This window comes from Centrocercus urophasianus, unplaced genomic scaffold, assembly GCF_019232065.1.
Source record: "Centrocercus urophasianus isolate 14NV4802_14NV808 unplaced genomic scaffold, USGS_Curo_1.0 seq_10, whole genome shotgun sequence".
Lineage (NCBI taxonomy): Eukaryota > Metazoa > Chordata > Aves > Galliformes > Phasianidae > Centrocercus > Centrocercus urophasianus.
Window position 1 is genome coordinate 71,796,312 of NW_024884142.1, and position 20,031 is coordinate 71,816,342.

At 35.6% G+C, this 20,031-nt stretch overlaps 1 protein-coding gene across 1 annotated transcript in view; it reads left to right on the forward strand.

The window, feature by feature from the left end:
• CRIM1 (cysteine rich transmembrane BMP regulator 1) overlaps nt 1–20,031 on the forward strand; it is a 163,551-nt gene that overhangs the window by 95,981 nt on the left and 47,539 nt on the right. The window contains exons 5-6 of the mRNA XM_042817488.1: nt 9,438–9,559; nt 19,430–19,612. Coding sequence (XP_042673422.1) covers nt 9,438–9,559; nt 19,430–19,612 — 305 coding nt within the window. The remainder of the gene's footprint in view (nt 1–9,437; nt 9,560–19,429; nt 19,613–20,031) is intronic.

Sequence of the window (20,031 nt, forward strand, 5' to 3'; positions counted from 1 at the left end):
TTTGGTATGTTTTAATCTTTCAACGGCAAATATCTTTCCTAGGAAAACCATTTTTCCTCATTCAAGTCTGTTAAATGAGGAATTGTTATTCAGTTCAGAATGCTGGCTGCGCTGTACTGAAAATCCACAAAAAGCAAGAATTAAAGTAGGACGTGATATTTATAGATGACCAATCTTTCATGTTCATTTTGGCCTCTCAGGAGATGTAGTGAATTGCTAATCCAAAGTCGGAGCAAACTTCTCCTTCCCTTACTATAGCTTGTCTCAGCAATTCCTAGATGTTCTCAGTGTGATGGTTATTGTAGCCCTGGCATCCAGCCTCACGATGTGGGTTGTTTTGGAAAGTAGCCGTATTTTCCTGAAGTCCATAAATGAGAAAAAGGTGATAAATACTTTTTTTAAAGACTTATCAATAAAATTTAAACAGAAACTCTTGAGACAACGGGGGGAAAAAAAAAATGTTTAGGGATCTTGATGGCTAGCTTCTAAGTCAAAAATTTCCAAACGTTTTCATAAGAACTATAAGATGAGTCTTCTGCAGAGGAAGCTGTAAGACACTGTAAGTATAGTGTTCATTGCTTGCCTCTTAGAAAATCAGCATTTTGCACCCATCTTAGACACACTATAAATGCACGTTCCACATTCCTTTCAATCAACTCCAAGGAAGCACTGAATTGCAAAACTTTTCAAAAATAGAATACCTAAAGGGAGAAGGATATTTATCTTAAGGGAAGAGCTAATAAAAAAAACCCCAGCATTTTCACAGGAGAAAGAAGTGCTGATGATAGTTATACAAGCATCTTCTTTTTTTTCTACAGAAAAGTATATCAACTACTTCATCTGACCATTTGCTCTGTTAGTGGTATATTTACATCTTCATTATTAAACTTGAGAAGAAATTTTAACTCAGATAGATAAAACTAAGAGTTGCTTTAATTTGCTTTCAGATGCTACACTGTTGTTTAGTGCCTGGAAGCAGAATGAGATTATGATGTCTATAGAATTTAGTTTTGTTTTGTATTCTTAACAAAGCAAAGTAGTCTTTCATCTCTGTCAACTTCCAGTAAACAAGCTGGCAGACAGTCTTTTTCTGCTACAAATATTACTTTTAAACAGTCAGTCTAAGGATTAGCGTACACCTTCATTAGCTGAATACTGCTCCTCCTTCTAACCACTTTCCACTCTTTCCATTGCGTCTACTTACTCAGCTAATTAATTTATCTGGTAATTGAATATGTGATTTAATTCAGAATAGTTTCTGACATGAACAGGTAAATTTGTATTTATCACACAAAGATGAATGGCTTTGACAATTTTCCTCAAATTCACAACTGTGTGCCCAGGGAGATCCATATTCATAATAAAGTAATGGAAATATCACTTGGATGTTTGCTGTTTAGAAGGTATATATATAGGAGAACTTCCAGCAGTTTGCCAACAATCATCGAGCATATTACATCACCGTTATGTAGGTTATATCAAAAGAATTTGAAGATCTGTTTTCTCTGGTAAATAACAGGGAATGTGTTACACTTCAGCAGACACAAATTACTGTTGTAAACATTAATTTTCTTAGCAGGTAAACTGAGTAAAATTGTAAAAAGGTTGTGAATGCTTTTGTTGGTTTTTTTTTGTTTTTTGTTTTTTGTTTTTTGTTTTTGTTTTGTTTTTTTTTGTTGTTGTTAAATACACCATTCCCACTGCATGGAAAAGATGTGATTAATTGAATGGAGTTGCTTGGTTCCTGGGGTCCTGGAGTGCTCTTCTGGCTTCATTTTTAAATGTAGTTCATAATGGAATAAATTCAGAAGCTTAATGATCATCCATATATTTGGGAAGGTCATATTTACTCCTTTTGGACCAAAGTGAATTTACTAGAGAGAATGGCAGCAGGCATGATCACAATATGGAACAGCTTCCAAAAGAATTTCTTAGTCAGTGTATACTTAAACTTGTAAAGAATTATGTTCTGGGATATGCAAAAAGTATTTGATACTGAGAAGGGCATGGAGAAGCAAAACATGTAATTTTTACTTTCTTTTTCAAAGGAAAAATAGGGGATCTCAAAAGCTTAAAAAAAAAAGTGTCTGTTTTGTTTTGTCTGCTTATCTGTAGTCTCTGATGGCTTTGTTTTAGGGATGCCTGTTCTTTCCTAGATATATTGAATAGAATCATAGAATCACTTGATTTGGAAGGGACCTTTAAAGGTTATCTAGTCCAACTCCTGTGCAATGAACAGGGACGCCTGCAGCTACAGAGCCCTGGCCAGCCTGACCTTGAGTGTCTCCAGGGACAGGGCATCCATAAACCATTATCTGCTTGAACATGGGAAGGAAATATAAATAATAAACTTATTTGTCAAGGTCCTGATGTTTGAGAGTATAGACTGTCTCTGTAGACATTGCAGCTGGCATCTCAGAGTACTTTGGGATGTGCTCTGCAGGCACAGTTCCGGCTCCTCATGGGTGTTTTCAGAATGTACCCAGATGTGGATTTCATATTATGTTGATGAAGAATTGCTTAATGGTGCCCTGGAAAAAATGTTGTAGTGACTCCTGCCACTCCTTTTTCTGAACTTTTTATCTTAGTACAACAAACCAGTGAGCTCAAATAGTTTGAGACAGAATTTTTTGTTAGGTGCTTCTTTGGTCTGACCTGTTACAAGTGTTCAATTGTATGTTGGCTTGAAAAAAAACTGAGAGACTTTTAAAAGATATTTGTTCTTTTATGGCTTAAATATTAGAATGATTTTTCACTGTTATTCTGTTAAGCTCCATAGAGCAAAGAGGAGAAATCATCTTAGGACAACAGTGTGCTTAGGAATGCGTAACATTGAGTTTTCGGTTTTTTATTCCCTTAAATGAGGAAAAAAAATATATGATTAGGAGAGTTTGGAGTTATGTTTCCTAATATGTTCTATAAAGAGCAATTGTACTTTAACGAAGCACTTCTATTTTGGTAAAGCAATGCATGCTTGGAATTAATAAGAATGTTTTTCCTCAATTGATCTAGTTCCAGATTCTCCTAATTTATATCATTATTAAATGGAAAATGAACAAATCTTTTTAAATCTTGACCCATAACTTAGAAGTAAATAAATAATAAAATATTGGGAAAGACAAGCCCAAGGTGAGTTTAAAAATAGCCCTCTAGTTCTCTTAAAAATTACCTATCTTTTGTGTCATTGTTGTGGGTTGTTCATTTTAAGATCCTGGTAGCTTAGTTCCAGGGAAATCCATTATACAGAACAATAAACTTACGTGATATTAAAATTTCATGAGCAGTTTGGAATTGGGCCGTAATTCATTTCTAGTAATGAGAAAGCACTCTTTACCAGTCTTATTTTTTTCTTCACATTCGATGTTTGCTTTTACAGTAATTATGTAAAATTGTTTTGGCCATCCCTGTCCACTGGAATGCTCACATAACATGAAATTTTATTGCTCTGTTAACATGAAAGTTGGGAGTTAGGAATACTGAAGGTAGCACAGTGAATTAGTTACAAAACTATTATTTGTAATATTAATTTCTGACTTGAAGTCATTAGGGACTGTGGTTTATCTGTATGTGGATTGCATACTACAATTCCTCATCAAAAATAGTGCGAGAAGAAGATAAAGTAATACTTGTAATACATTTAATTGTCATTTGTATAACACTTTAACTCAGTATCTTTGGTTTTTAATAGTTATTTTCATAATATTATGAAAGTTAAGGCTGATAAGCCTAAGCAAAGAGTAGCTGATGTAACTAGTGGCAGAAAAAAGGAAAAAAAAAAAAAAAAAAAAAAGGCATTTCAAGAGAGAAAAATGTCATCTGCTAAGGCAAAATATTAGAAAGATGCAGGATTAGACTGATTTATGTTGTGTTTTATTAATGTTAAGATGAGTTCTGAAGAGTCTGTACTTAAATCAATGTACAGTAGCCAGTAGCTATATATCTGATGGTTTCATTTGACCGTTCTCTTTTTCCCTCTCATCTGTCTGGAAAACAGACCAGTTAATATTAACCAAAGGATGAAACTGAGTCATCATCTTTGGATTTGAGCAAAGCTTGGAAAGATGGTAATCTCTTTGATGTGAATGATAATTTTACAGCTTTCCTCTCCCTAGCATCTTCTTCTGCTTCCTAGCAGTAATCATATAGAGAAGATGCATGAAAGCAGTTCCTTTTTGCAGCATCTTCAATTTAAAGCTATGTAATCAGCTTTTGTAATATTCAGATGTTTCATGTCTATGAAGACAATTAGACTCATGGAAAAATTTACTATTATATTGGATGTCTGTAATACATTTGAATCTATGTGTATATCCAGAATTCTAGAAAGGAATTCCTACTTGGGAGCATGGTAGCTTTGTTTTGTAGGTAAGTAAATCCCTTGAAAACTTAGAATAGGAAGAACTTCCATGTGAAGCATTTAGTTCATATCTAAATGATAGAAAATTTTTGAGCATTTGGGAGTGGTCCAGTCATAAGTGTCATATGTTCCTTCTGCAGTTCATTTGCAGGTTTATTAGTGATCTCCAAAAAAAAATACTATCTAGAAATAAAAAATAAAAAATAAATTTTAAAATTAAAGCTATCTAGAAAAAGGGTCTGTTTTCATTACTGATGTGTTTAGTCTTATCTTTAAAACTGAAATGCAAACTGTATAAAGCAATCACTGAACTTGTAGGCTAAAATTCTTTATTGTATGTCTGAAGACTAAAAAAATTCTAGCTGAACCCACTACACTACTACTACTAGCTGAACATTAGGAGGTGCCCAAATGGCTGTATTTTTGCCTGTAGTGTCACTTCTTATGTGGAGTTAACTTTCCTAAAGCTAGCATTTGGTTGATTTGTTGAGCTGTAACTTCGCGTCTTTCCTAAACTCATGACATGGCTCCAAGTGTAATAATATGGATGAAATCCTTTGCTGATTTCATGAGATTGCCATGTTAGTATTTCCTTTTGCTGCACATCATCTCTTATGCCCTATGCTTAACATTAGGGAGAGTGTTGTGTTTAATCTCTTTCTCCTGCCACCAATTTCTCAAACTTTGATAATGCTGAGAGTTCTCTTTGAATCTTGCCTCCTTTACAGTATCTTTCAGTTGTTTGTGTTATTGACAGATCTATGGTAATTTTCTCCAGTACATTTAGCTAACGTAAGTGCTAATTATGGTAACATAAATTGTTTTAGAGTCCTGCAGGGAAAAAAGAAGAGGCTTGTGATAAGATCTCCACAGGAATGTGATGTATGCGTCAGGAATGCTTTTCTCCAGTATCACTTGATTTTCTCCAGTATCAGAGTTGATTTTGTTTTGATCCTTAAAATAAATATCCCACTCCTAACCTTACCCTCAGTCCAACCTCCCCATTCACTGGTGTTATGTCTTTTTTTTTTTTTTTGGAGTGCCTGTTCTTATTTTCATAGCCATTATGCCTTATGCTTGGTATGATCTCTTTGATCCTACCATCAAAACAGTTTTTTTGAGGCTACTAAGCCCTTCTCTCTTTTCATCTGTTTAATAACAGAAGTAAATGAACCAGATAATTAGATTTTAAATAAAAATTGTCATTTATAAATACCTCATTTTTCTTGTTCATGTTTGAAATTCTGGTGACAAAAAAAAAAAGGCAAAAAAGAATGATGTTAGAAATGAAGGCAAAAAGAAGAAAAAAGGCAAATAACCAAACAAAATAACAAGTGACAAAATTATTTCTGCTGAAAGAACTTTAAAAACTGAAGGAAATTCAAATGAAAAAAATAGATTATTTGTATTACTGAAGCTGCTCTTTTTCTATCTGCAAAACATTAATGAACACAGTTGGATTTTGAAAGTAGTCTTTATTTACTGAAATTAGTCCTTTATACACTCTTCATTTACTGAAATTACTTTTGCTTGGCTTTTGAAATTTCTAGGATTTTTTTTTTTCTTTTTTAACGTGAAGAACTGAAGAAATTTCCTTTTTACCAGTCAAATTAATTCTATTTTTTCAGTTTTTCCATCAAAATTCAGTACCTTTGACTTCTGAGCTACGTTCTGGTTCCTTCCTGGACATTCTGCCACCTTTTCAGGTTGTGCTCTGTGATCTCTCTTGGATGATTCTTTGATTCTCTTTTTTTCTCTTTCTGGGCTCTTATTGTTAGACTATATTCTCTTGTAGGACTGTTCTTACTTACTAAAAGGACATATTCCTCCTTGTTGACATTTCCTATTAGGATATGTGCTGCTATACTGAGGAATGTGTTTGCTTAGAGCCTTTGCTCTAATAAAGTATTTGACAGTGAGATACTGAATGTCATCTTCTTGGTATGGATGAGGGGGGATGATTTAAACTAGGAAAGATGTAGATCAGATGTCAGGGCGGAGCGGTAAGAGAGTGACAAGGGGCTGGAACGGGCTGCCCAGAGAGACTGTGGATGCCCCATCCCTGGAGGTATTCAAAGCTAGGTTGCATGAGGCCTGGGCAGCCTGATCTTGTACTTGATCTAGCAATTGGCAACCTGCTTGTTGAAGGGAGGTTGGAGCTTAATAGTCTTTGATGTCCCTTCCAACCCAAGCCATTCTGTGATTCTATTTTTCTATTCTGTGTTGAGAGACAAAGCAACAAGTAAAGTTACCATTTCTTGTGGAAGCTTTCCTTAAAGAAACTTATGCTGTGTGTGTATTCCTTAGGCAATTTATAACTATAGAAAGAGGAGCTCAGGGGTAACACTGTGCCTTACAAATCAGCAGCCTGAACTTCTGAATTTCATAGAAATTACTTTGTGAGGGATCGTGGCCACTGTCAACAGACTTTTCACAGTCTGGCCTACTAAATTTCCTCCGAACCTAATGCTCAGTAACTAGGCTAAGGTACAACTGTGCACATGGATAGCTGCATGTGATGAAGCCGAAGCTGGAATAAAACTTCCATCTGTCTTCTCTGAAAGACTCTTCAGAAAAGAAAAAGAAAAATCTAGTAGTATAAAGCTGATTTTGCTCTCTTATTAAGAATTGGATCACTTATTCAAGATTTCCAGATGTTATTGTTCTGGCAGTGCTTCAACTGTGCTCAGCTACCAGAATTCCTTGGGTTTCTTCTTGAAAGACTTCTGTCTCCAAAACAATGTTTTCCATGCTAATAGCCTGGAAGATGGTCAAAGATTTTCCTAGCAGTGCAAGTAAAAGAATGCAGAGTATTTAAAAGTCCATCTGAGACTATTTGCTGCTTTGACATTCTCCCATGAATGGATTTTCTTTATCCAAATGGGAAGTCAACTTAGAAAACTTTGGAGGGTAGTGTCTTCTTTCATTAGACTATTGCAACCTTTTTGTTGTTTTTGAATGAATATGCTAAGCTTTCAGTATTCTCAGTGGGAGGGATTCATTTCTGCAGAAAGGAACGTTGACTCCCAATAATCTTCTAAGCATCTTTTGGCTCATGTTTTAGAAGATTGTCTACTGTAAGTTATTTGTTGATTTGGTTTTTGTTTGTGTGGTTTTTAGACAGTTTATTGTTAAAAGTAGTTGACTGAGAAGGTGGGAGAACAAAAGAAGCTATGAGCTAATAACCTAACCATTTAATATTCTCCCAGAAATCAAGTCATTCATGATAACATGTGAGACAAAGGACAGGAGCTCAAGTCACAGGACTTGAAAAGTCAAGATCCACAGCTATATTTCCATTTTGTCTGCCATTTTCTCTGCTGATGTGAATTTGAGTCACCATCCCTGGAGGTGTTCAAGAAACATTTAGATGGACTTAGGGAAATGGTTTAATGGGGAAATATTGGTGGTAGGTGGTAGGTTGGATTGGATGATCTTGGAAGTCTTTTCCAGTGCTTGTGATTCTGTGATTCTACTTCTCTTTATTTGGACATATTTAATGACCAGATAATTATTTATGTGATGAATTTGTGAAATGAATTTTGAAATGTGGTGTAATAATTCTACTTTTTCAGGGAGTCTTTTATCCCCTTACACTAACACATTGTTATAGTAGAATATTTTAAAACTCATTTCAGGTATTACAGTAAAAGTCCTGAGAGATCACTTGACCTAGCTTTTACCTTATTACTTGGAAATTTCCTTTCATTGATACCTTAGAATGAAGAGTAATACATTTTTCTAATGCCAGTGAAGTTAAAGGAAGAACTGTTAAAACTTTCTCTATTGAGAGGTGTCTTTTCCTCTTTCACCGAACCCTGCTTGGTAGAAGAGAACCAAATTTCTTGCTTTTTAAGATAAAAAAACAAGCAAGTTTTTTTTTGCACCAGTAATGTATCTTACTAAAAAGTGTTTTAATTTCGGAATTGTCTTAGAATACTTAGATGTATTTGAAATAGCAATATATAGAGTTCTTATTTTCATTTCTTTAACTTACAATTAAAGGATTTTCTTCTGAATTCTTTTTTCCTTTTGAAGCTCATGTGTATTTGTAGAATGCTAAATTAATCTACACTTTTTAATTTAAAATTCTGTCATCTGCATTTAAAAAATTTAAGTTCTGTACTGTGACATTACTTGGCTATGATATTTGCATATTTCTCTTTCTTTGTTGTATCTCCTACTTTTATTGACTCATTGCTGCTTATCCCACTAGTATGCCCAATGTTTGGGGCAAGGACTCTGTTAAATGTAGACTCAGCATACATCTTAAGTCTTCGACTTTTAAACATTTATGGTAAACATAGCATAGGGAATCTGGAAACAAATGTGACTACTGTTTAACACATTTTATGTCCTCCAGTTCTTTAAGATATTTTCTTAATTCGGGAAATATAATTTGCAGGTAGAAAATGTTTTTTAAATGATCCAATCAACTAACCACAATATTTAAATATTTACTCTTCTGCAGATAAAGGAAGCACCTTAAAAAAAAAAAAAAATCCAACAACCTGCAATTATTTTCATTTGGCTTAGATGTAATGATTCTCCATGACATCTTCCTCTCTTTGATTATTCCTTATATAAAATTGGCTGTAATACAGTTTCCTAATGAGAGGACACAGTTTCTTCTGACTAGGTACAGTTACTGCTTATTAGCATTTCATCAATTTCAGTTTTTCACAGAATAAAAGGAGAAGCATAAGTTTTCAAATTAAAGAATTTAGCAATTTTTAAACAATCTGGAGAAATATTCAACTAAAGTTTTGATGTTGTACCATACGACCTTTTTTGTTTCTTTGCTGGACAAGCAGAGTTCAGATAGTTATAACACTAAAAAAAAAAAAAAAAAGACCCAAAACACAACAACAACGAAAAGCCACCCTTCCATCTCTCCCTCTTGCCAAAATGCACTTCATGTTGATAAATGGTCTTTGTCACTGTATTAATAAACGATGATTCTAAAATATGAGTATACTGAGACTTATTCCACAGCTTTTCATTTTCCCTTTCCTTATTCTTCCCACTTATGTGTGAATCTATTCATTGATGGGGTTTTCTTCCTTTTCTTTGGTTTCAGATGCGAATGTCTCTCTGGTTTATGTGGTTTCCCCATGTGCGAGGCAGGCTCCGTTCCTCAAATAGTTTCGCGTGGAGATGGAACACCTGGCAAGTGCTGTGATGTCTTTGAGTGTGTCAATGGTACGTGAAGTTTTCTCTTGTACCTGGAGAGGAGGATTTTGTGTCTTTGGGAGCATCTGGGTATATGGTTATTCGTACTATATTGTCAAGATTTGAGAGACATAATTTTCTTTGAGTTCATTCAGTAAGAAGTAACTGGAAGTTTAATTGAAGGTTTATAGTGGGAAAATGTCATTTGTAAGTTGTGTCATGTTTCTTTAATTCTAAAGTATTTTTTTCTCTCTAAACCCAAGGAGTTAGAATTTTAGTGAAAAGCTCCCTCACTGTGTGTTTTCCAGGTGCTTTTTGCCAGTTACAAGCACGAGATCCTTTTTAAAGTGTTGGTTTGTTTGGTTTTTTTTTCACTAAGAATTGAATCTCCTTCTTGCAGTGTTGTAAAGAAGAACTGTTTAGACTGTTGGGTTCCCTCTAAAAAAAAGACTTTAAATAAACACAGTAACTTTTAGCACAAGTGTAAAACCCTTGGAAATTGCAATTCAGTATAGGAATAGACTGATTCTCTTTTTTTTTTTTTTTTTTCCTTCCTGATGGAAATATTTAGAAAAAATTATTTAAAGAACTTAAATTTGTTAAGCACGTTTGTTACTTTTGATTTGTTATGCAAATCTCAGGATTGCTCAGAGTTGTGTGTGGTGAGTTGGAAGAGACAAGTATTCAGCTGTTGGAGAAAAAGGTTCTTGAAAGGCTGCATGCTCAGATAATTTCTGAGCATAAAAAAATTACATGTTGGTTAAATATTTACTTATTATTCATTTTATATACTTAAATATTTATTAAGTGTTATTTAACATTGTTCCATTGTGTGTGAAGACATTCTTAAAACTATTTTTGCATTCTTTACTGCATATGCACATAAATGTGTACATATCTAATATAGACACTCCTCTAGGAGAATGTTTCTGATGTTTACACATAAGTATATTCTTATACAGTTTTCCTGTTGTTATTATATATATTTAATGAAATAATTAGGAGAGTAGAAAGCTCGGGATCATCAGTACTGATCCTCTGAATTACTTTGACATGAAGGAATATCTTCACATAGTCTGCAAATTAAAAAAAAAAACAAAAAAAACCTAGTTAGTGTAGGTGGTGTAACTGCATTGTGTTATTAGGTGACACTAATGATGTACAGTGTTAAAGCACACAAGCCTTCTGTACTTCGTATGTGTGGATAGGATAGGGTGGTGGAGAGAGGGGAGGCTGTCTGGAAGGGGAAGAGTTGGTTGTTCCCAGGCAGAACTGACTGGTGTTGAAGGGTGGTATAAGGGCAGCAAAATACAGATAACATAGAGACTCTGTTAGCATCATATTGCCTTTGCTGTTTGTCAGCGTTTGAAGTCAGGTCAGTGTTTTTTGACAAAAGCTTTTCCTATATGTAATATTGAGCTGTTTTGGAAGTTCTACAACAGATTTGTAGGTCTTGTGTGGTTCTCTTTGTAACAAGTACATGCTATCTCAAACTAACACTGGCTCGATCCATCAGAAAAACATGCACTGAGATACCTCAGTAGCAGTTATTCTTGCATGTTATGTAGCTGATGTGGTTATTCCTGTCACATTGTAAGTACAGCAGTAAGTCATTACATTCATTGTTGCTTTTAATCTGAAATTTACTTAGGTTGCTCCAAAAGTAATGCCTCCTGTTTTTTCCATGGAAACTACAACAGGTACAAAGAACACAACACTAGTTGATAGAACAAATTCTTAGCTACAAAATACTATTTCTCAATAAAGCCACCACCATTAGCTTTGCATTTTCACCAGCAATGAACAAGAGCTTGTATGCAAAAATCTGTACCAGCAGAGGTGACCCACTGTCACCACTGCTGAAGCACACCACCACCACCTCACTGTGTTCACATCCACAATTTTGTCTCCATGAATGTTCAGCAAGTGTCAAAGTGTGTCAATGAGTGGCATTTTTTCTACATGGAGGAACTCAGTGACACCCTTTTACTTCATATGCACTTCCATGTCAGACAACATTCTGTCAGACTGCCATTTTGCTGTCGTCTGTCACACAGCAACAACATGTAGTTGTGAACATTCACCCTCTACTGCCAACCCACCAATATGTTTTTCTGATGTTGCGGGCCAACATTGGAGGCATTACTTTCAGAGCAGCCCTGTTATATTGGTGTGCCTTCATGTTCCTCATCCTATGTAATCTCCTGTTTCTTATAGTCTGACACATAATCATGTAAATATTATTTCTAACCAAAACATATTATTCCTGCTTGGAAACAGTTCTGATGTTTCAATTTAATGAAATTAGATTTTATTATTAAGTTACATTGTATCTACAGTCTTTGGCTGTTCAGCATTTAGAAGGTGTTTTGAACAGCTTTCTTGTTGATGATGTGCACAAAATATGCTTCAGAGAGATGCTCCATATATTTCTTTCTGAGATTTTAATTGACATCAATACAAGCAGAGAACAGAGGATTTTACATGAGGATTTGACTGGACACATCTTTTCTACTTTTTAAAACACTGCTTTGGTTAAAATAATTTACCATTACAGTTAATGAACAGGTATTCAAATCTTTCCTTCTAGACCGTACTAGATAGCATGTTATAATTTGGGAAGAAAATTGAGCAAGAGATTCCTTCACCCTGCATTTTACTGAAGTGAATTTGAGGTTTCTCCAGATCCACTCAACTTTTATTACTCATTTATTTTTGTCTGCTAGCAGTGGTGCACTGCCTTCTCTCATGGGAGAGGCTGTAAGGAAAAAAATGATTCAGCATTCAATTACAAGCATCAACAAATGAATCTAAATAGATTGAAGGCTACATGTGCAGCAAGAGTGGAAGTGTTTGGAAACAAGAGAGCATCTAAAATGCCTGTTCTCTAATTAGGTATTGACGCATGGCCCTCTTGAATGTAGGTTGTGCCGTAGCACATACTGGCTGGGAGCTATGCCTTTAGAAATTTGAGAGAGCAAATTGCCAAGCATCCTGCAGCTGCTTTCTTCTGTCAGACAGGGCTTTCGCTTTTGAATAAGCTTCCTTGAATGCAGCAGCTACTTTAAAAGGGTCTCTGATGGCTTTATGAAAAACACTCGGTTGCCTGTGTGAGAGTGGGCCTAGTTACTGTGTCCAAGAGCTCCAAGGTGGATGGGAGAAGGCTGCTTTCTGCCCCAGCCTTGCCAGGAGTGGCTTAGAAGCCCTGCAGCTCCTTCATTGCCCCTGAAGTTGAAGGCCAGTCTTCTGTTGCCCTTCCCCTTGAGAATGGAAGTACCTAGTGCATGACCCAAAATAACAACCTGACAGTGATGACAACTGCCACAGGGAAACTGTGACCCCTTCTATTTTGCTTTTCCAGGCTTTACTCATGATAACATGGAAGTGAGCTCCTAAATCATCAAGCTCATTCACTCAGTGAGACATATAACCTATGCTTTATGATGGCATCTGTAAATTTTTTTCCAAATTTGAGAAGATATCACTGATGTATTCAAGCCATTTCTCTTTTATTCTGTATCTCCTGGCTTCCTTCACACTTCTGGCTCTATAAAAGAGGTACCGCATTGGACGAGAGCTTCACTAATCACACTTCTTGTCACCTGTTGATGCCATTACTCCTCACAGGCTTTATTATTCTGTTATCAAGCTCATAGTGTGGAAAATGTTAAAGGTAGTGCCATTACTTATAAAGGGAAATATGAATCACCTTTTTCTAAAGGGTGCATCAGTGAGTGCTAAAAACATTTGACAGGGAGAATATGGTGCCAGCCAGAAACATTTTCACTACAACAAATGGATGGATTCAAGTGGAACACTCCACAGGCATCAGTTTGTTGTAGGATCCCATTATTCACTATACTAAGCCTCACAAAATGTATGCGAGAGGAAAATATTATTTTCCATATACACAAAGAAATAAAGATTTGACCAAGTTAGTAGAGTCTGCCCTAGAGCAGAGAACTGAGTATAATCCTGATCCTAATTAAATATAACTGCATGTTACTCTCCAGGCATCTAAAACCAAACAGGGACATGTTCTAGATTTGATCTTGACAACTAGTGGGGATTGTATGAGATTGCAAAGATGGAAGTTAACTATGAAATGGTAGGTTTTGATTTTCCTAGAACAGGAGTGAGAAGCCAAATAATACCTGGACTCCAAGAAAGCATCTTCAATAAGTTCTCAAAGAGCAGGAAGGATCCTATGGAAAATGAAGAATGAAAAAAAAAAAAAAAAAATGGTATTAATGAAAATTAGTACTGTTCTTTAAAAAATGAGTAGAAAATTTACATTGCTGAAGTGATAGTATGGGTAGTGCAGAATGGATTATTTTGGATAAGGCATTACTGGAGAAGAAATGGTACAAAAAATAGGATTGGAGTCAAAATGCAAAGGATTCTTATTTTGAAAATATGCATAATCAGTAAGGAATGGCAAGATGCAAAATGTGGCTTGTGGGGAGCAAAAGGCAACAAACTTAAGTAAGTAATAAATGGAACATTAATACTAAAGGAAGGTAATCTTGATATCTTTTTGAAAATAGGCTCAGTAGTTGTAGGGTGCATTTTTTTTATTTTTTTTTTTTTCAGGTTTCTTACTTTGCAGAAAACCTACTGCTAAGCATTATTATTTAGCTAAACTGGCAAACCACAACCTTGTGTAAACTGATTTGGGTCTTTTTCCTGCAATTTTAAACTTCTCTCATGCATTGGAGGCAGATCACAGGTGGGCTTGTGATGAATGATGAGCTACGGCAGTTCTTTCAACGGTGCTGAGATTTTTGCAGGTGCTTGTGTCCTACTGACATGCCTAGAGCTAAACAGATTACAGTACTTTCTAGTTTGGTAGATTGACAGAGAGTACTGATATTTAATTGTATTCCTCTGTTACATAGGGCATGGTTTGTTTCCAGGAGTTGCTTGGCAATTTTATATACAAAATTTGGCTCAACAAGGAGATTTTAGAGTACTGCCACAGCGCTTGGTGGCCCCAGCTCCTCCTTTGGCTGTCCAGGTGGATTTCTGTGCTACATCTTCAGTTTACTGCATGATGCTAAAAAGATTTTTTTCTGGAAGGATATATAGATAAAAGGAAGACAGCCTAGAGGAAAGCCAACAATCAGACATTTAGAAGCATAAAGTCATACAGCAAAAATAAAAACTGAAAGGAATGTATGCATTTAAGCCTCAAGAGGAGGTGGAGATGGAGAAACCCAGGATCAGTCCACTTAAGAGCAAATTTGCAGTTTGGGAAAAAATAATAGAAAGCATTTATATATACCTGGCAGTTTTGGAGATGGGAAAAGTAATGAAACTTGGATAAGTTACATTTTTGTGTGTGTTCTGTCTAACCTGAATTACTCTTGCTGCAATTTGAACTTTGTAGCTGTAGCTGAACTGTGGTATTCTTTGGTAGTTTGCAGTTTCTTAGTTATTGATGGGCTTAAAGAAAAGGCAAGACTGGGAAGGTGTTAGGTAGAGCTGCTCTGTTGCAGTTGTTTCTGTTGTAGTATCTTTCTGTGCTCTTCTCTCCTCCCTGCATGGTGACTTGAAAATAAGTTTTCCTTCTCTAAAGGCAGTGCCATAAGGTCTTGTCTAGTGCGAAAAGAAAAAAAAAAAATAAAAAAGGGCATCAGTATCAGCCTGTGCAACTGTCTTTCCTCTGAAGAAGTTGGTGCGTTACTGGAGTGGAGTCTGCTGGTGAGGTAGACAGTAGTAGAAAACGGTTGATGGAGATAGGCACTGTGTATAGCTTAAGGCATCTGGATATGCAAGTGGTTTCTAGTGGGATGATACAGACTTCCTCTACTAGAAACCTCACTATGTAAATCTAAATTTTTCGATTTGGTTTAAATGTGAATTTTTCAGTGTTGCAGTTTTCTGTGGTTATTACGCCTCAGTGTCCTTTTCTTTCACAGTCTGCAGATGCAACAAAATAACAAGAAACAAAATAATGTTTCTTTCCTTCAAATAATTACATAAAAGAATGTATAAATAATTACACTGACTCATAAATAATAGTTAACAGGTTTGTCTTAGTCCTGATTGATGTTCCTAGATGCAAGACTAAAGGACTTTGCTGAGTGGTTCCACAGATGTGTTAACAGGGAATACATTGCACAGAGTACTAAAGTTCAAAGAGTAAGAAGCCAAATATTTTCTTCCACCTGGCTTGCTTTGTTATGTTTGCAGGTAAACAAAAGTGTACAATGTGTTGCCTTTTTACATTCTATGAACTAATTCAACTGAAGTTTCTCCTTTTATTTTCTAAACTCCTTATCAGCTGAACTTTTGAAAAACAGAAAGTTTTTCAGTATTTTGTTTATATTGACACAGGGCTGAAGTTTGTCAGCTTCCTTCCCTTTCATTTAATGAAAAGTTCACAGCACTCGCACCAATTCCTTCCAGGAGTCTGGTACAAATTCTTCTGTAGACTGAAAGAATGTCCAAAGTGCTGCAGCTACAAATCTTTTCGTCCTTTACACAACAGAAAATTGTTTTGAATCTCTGTTCTTCTTCAGATGGGCTAGAAGAAAATGCCCAAACTTGCCTAGAGAGAGTTGATGCCTGAGCATCTTGTGTACTTGAAATAACCATACACAGAATAATGCCTACCAAGGACTGGATTGCAAAACTCATGCATGTTTCTGAGCTGTTACGTAACTTTTAACAAAGATAACCAAAAATACAGGAAGTCTACAGAGGTCTGTGTAACAGCAAATTTGTTTTGGAGTAGTCCAGCCTTTAGATCTTTATTAGATTTATGGGTACAAAGTAAAACACCATAGAAAACTGATTCGGTAAAAAAAAAAAAAAAATTGTGTGTCTGCAGTTTGAAGATAAAGGTCTTCAGAAATGAGCACTTTCTGTGTCCACGTAGCACAAGTCTGCATGTCTCAGTGCAGCTTTGACTATAGGAACTCTTGCAGGACTCAGAATATAAAGGATGGTGCCCACTGAAGCAATCTCTAGAGCAAAATTTATGCCAGAGTTCTCCTTGATTTAACTGTGGAGCAGGAACTTCAATATCGAGTCAGCTGTGCCCTCTTAGTCATGCATAACTTGATATTGTAGCACTGATCTGATATCTGTCCCATCACAGTCAGTGTAAAGCCAGCCGGAACACTTCATTGTGCTGGGTCATGTCTGCTCTGCTCTGGCTCCTTCCACAGGTTTGTGGCTAACTGTCTGTGCCCAGACTAGATCTTCTGTCATAGGCTAACTGATAGCTGGCAAATGCTGAAATCAGTTTCATGAATCCATGGTCTGGGCAGCTGTCTCATACCTACTGTGCCATTTCGTAGTTGGTATCAGAAAAGGGATTTCAGTTTGCAGGTACACTTGACTGCTTGATGCTGTGCACTTCAGTCTGTTGTAACTGTTTTGTCACATGGGGAAGTTTGGTTCTTGAAGAACTTTATATGCAGCATTTTCTCCCATGCTCGAATAATAAACTCATGGTTGCCAGCCTTTCAGAAAAGGTTGTGTTTATTTAATGATAGCTTTATACTCGTTCATTCTGTTATGGCTATTATATGTTGGTCAGTAAAGCAATAAAATTACTACTATTTTAAACAAAAACAAGTGAGAAAACTCTGAGTATCTTCCAACATACCCCACTAAAAGAAATGTGTTGGTTCAAATGATGTTGGATTTTTTATTAGACTTTCACTTTTGTATCTAAACCTGGAGTTCTTATTATGTTTGTTCTAGCTTGACTGAATCATTAGAGTGCACAGATCTAGCAACAATAATCTTTGTCTTATAGCTGAATGCATATGGGTAGCTCAGTAGTTCAGTGTGAATACATGTACACTACCATAAATCTTGTTTGTAAAAATATACACACAATGACATTTTATAGCATTTTTCATTGTAAGAATAAAATAGATTGTTTCCTCTCAGGAGTTACAGTTTCTTGCTTACTGTTGTTTGGACATTTTAAAAATGAGTGATAATTCATGGAAGATGTATCTACTTTCCAAACTAGGCAGAAATTGAGATCTACTTTTAGAAGGAGGGGAGGAGAAAAGTAAAGAAAAAGCAAAAAAAATCTAGAAAGCTGCAATCAAAATAGTTAAGTCAGGAACAAATGGATTTAAATGCCTTCTAAGTTCTTGGCACTTTTTCCTTTTTAAGAAGGTTTTTAGACTAACAGCTTGAGCTACATAAACTTGAAATATTTTTCAAGTGTTTGTTTATGTGAATAGCTTTCTAATGAGGTCATAGCTGTTTTCCCGGACACAGTGGTATTTCCTCTTTTTACTCTTTTTTTTTTCTTTTTTTTTTTTTTTTAACACTGCTTTCTACATTATGCCTTGAAGACTGAAGAGGCATGTAAAAATCAAAGATTGCTCAGGATAATTCCAAGTTTCAACTCTAACATTTTAGTCATATTAAATGACTTGAGACGAGCTCAGCATAAGTGTGAGTGCAGGGAACTACTAAGGTCACTGAGATACTTGAGAATTTTGAAGAAACCCTACATTAATGTCAAGAATAACCTATATGAAAAGTCTTCAGACTCCAAAATTAAGAAGATTCAGCAAATCCTGGATTTTTATTTAAATATTTTCATCTCCCATGTGAGATTGAGTACTAAGAACAGCAATAGAAAACCTAACCTCAAAGCAGTTATAATTATCACCTTCATGTGTCTGTTTTATGCATGTGAGTGAGCAAACGGTCTTCCGTGTAGTCTGTGGAATTCAACAACGTATGCAATTGCCTGCTTTTTAATTTTGACTTCGTGTCTGAAACAAGTTGCTTCCTTTAACTCAGATGTTTTGGTTTTGAAAATGATGGATTCATAACTACTGAACAAATACATCTGCTTAGTGGACACTTCAGGTATCTGTTCTCAAGTGTCTCGGGCAAGTTTCAGAAAAGATCGAGAATTTTAAGTTATTCCGTAATGGAAAAGAGAAAGGAAGCTTCAGTGAGTAATATGATGATAAAACTGTGAAGTCATGACTTCCTAATGACTAATGTGGTATAGAATGTGGTATGTTATAATTGTATTTGTTCTACAGAGTCAAAACTCTTCTGTGATTCAGCTGTACAGCACAGTGTGTGCATCTGTAGCTGGCTGAACTGAACATGTCCTTCAAGTCATATCCCAAATATTTAGGAATTTTTAGAGGCTCTCAGTTTCCCCGTCTGTTTGGATTGAATCATAAGTTAGGGTTCTGCTGTACAAGAAATATTCAAAACAGACTTGCTGTTTTTTAAGAACACGAAATGACCAGATAATGGTCATTACAATGGTGATTATTTTATGTGAGGAGTACAGCAGTGAGATGACTAGCAGGGCTCCAGTTTGATTGAACTAGGAAGTGTTTGGAATTCATATCATGCAGTCCTGGAATACATACATATTTTTCTCATGAACTAACAACAACAAGAAGAAAACAACAACAGAAAGCTCATTATGTACTGGACAGCTCTAAGGCAATTTAGCCACCTGTGTATCAGAATCCTGTAGAAAGAGATTGCTCTTAAAAAAACATCAAACTCAATTTTTAAAATATATATTAAAAAAAAAAAGGTATTGCTTCATTTGCTGAAATTTGAAATAGCTTCTAGCTCATCCAGAATGAAAAAGATTTACAACCAATAAAGAAAATGACTTTCCTTCAGTATTTTACTTTTTAATAAATTAGAATTCTAATTGTTAATAACTAGCTGCTCTAAAAATAAATCTGGATAGCATTTCTTCCATTGTTTAAACAGAGAATAACATATATTGTGTAGTTAAAAGAAAACATAGATTTTTTTTTTTTAATGAAGTTAGTGGTTTCCTTCTATCTGGTTTTGTCAGTAGAAAAATGAGTTTAACTCTTTACCATTTAATAATGTCTGTAAAAATCCTGACTTGTTTTTTTCTTCTTCTTTCAGAAGTGAAACCAACTTGCATATTTAACAGCATGGAATACTATGATGGAGACATGTTTCGAATGGATGCTTGTCGCTTCTGTCGGTGTCAAGGTGGTGTGTCTATTTGCTTCTCTGCCCAGTGTGGTGAGCTACACTGTGACAGGTATTATGTCCCAGAGGGAGAGTGCTGCCCAGTATGTGAAGGTACAGTACCTTTTCAATCCTTTTTTTTGTCTGCTGCTTTTTTTATTTTGTTCTTTCATTGAAAATGAGTGAAGTGTTCCATGTTGTTGTTCTAAAGTTTGTCAACTCCTTCTTAATTTGGTTTTTCTTTTACGTTTCTTGATATGATCTTAGACATGGTCATGTGTGCTGTACCTTTTGGGTGCCTTCTTCCCAAATGTTATATAAAAGCCGTTCCTAATTTCTGCAGCAGAAGTTACTCATTTAGCTAATAATTTAGCCATCACTATGCTCCAAAACAGCAGCAGTGTGTCTCTGATTGTATCTATGGCTTTGCAGCCTGCTTTTTCCACTTATTGCTCTCTGTTCAGCTGAGCAGTGTTTACAATTATAGCAAAGAACCTGGGCAGTAATCTGGCTTCAGTGTTTTTCTGTTCCTC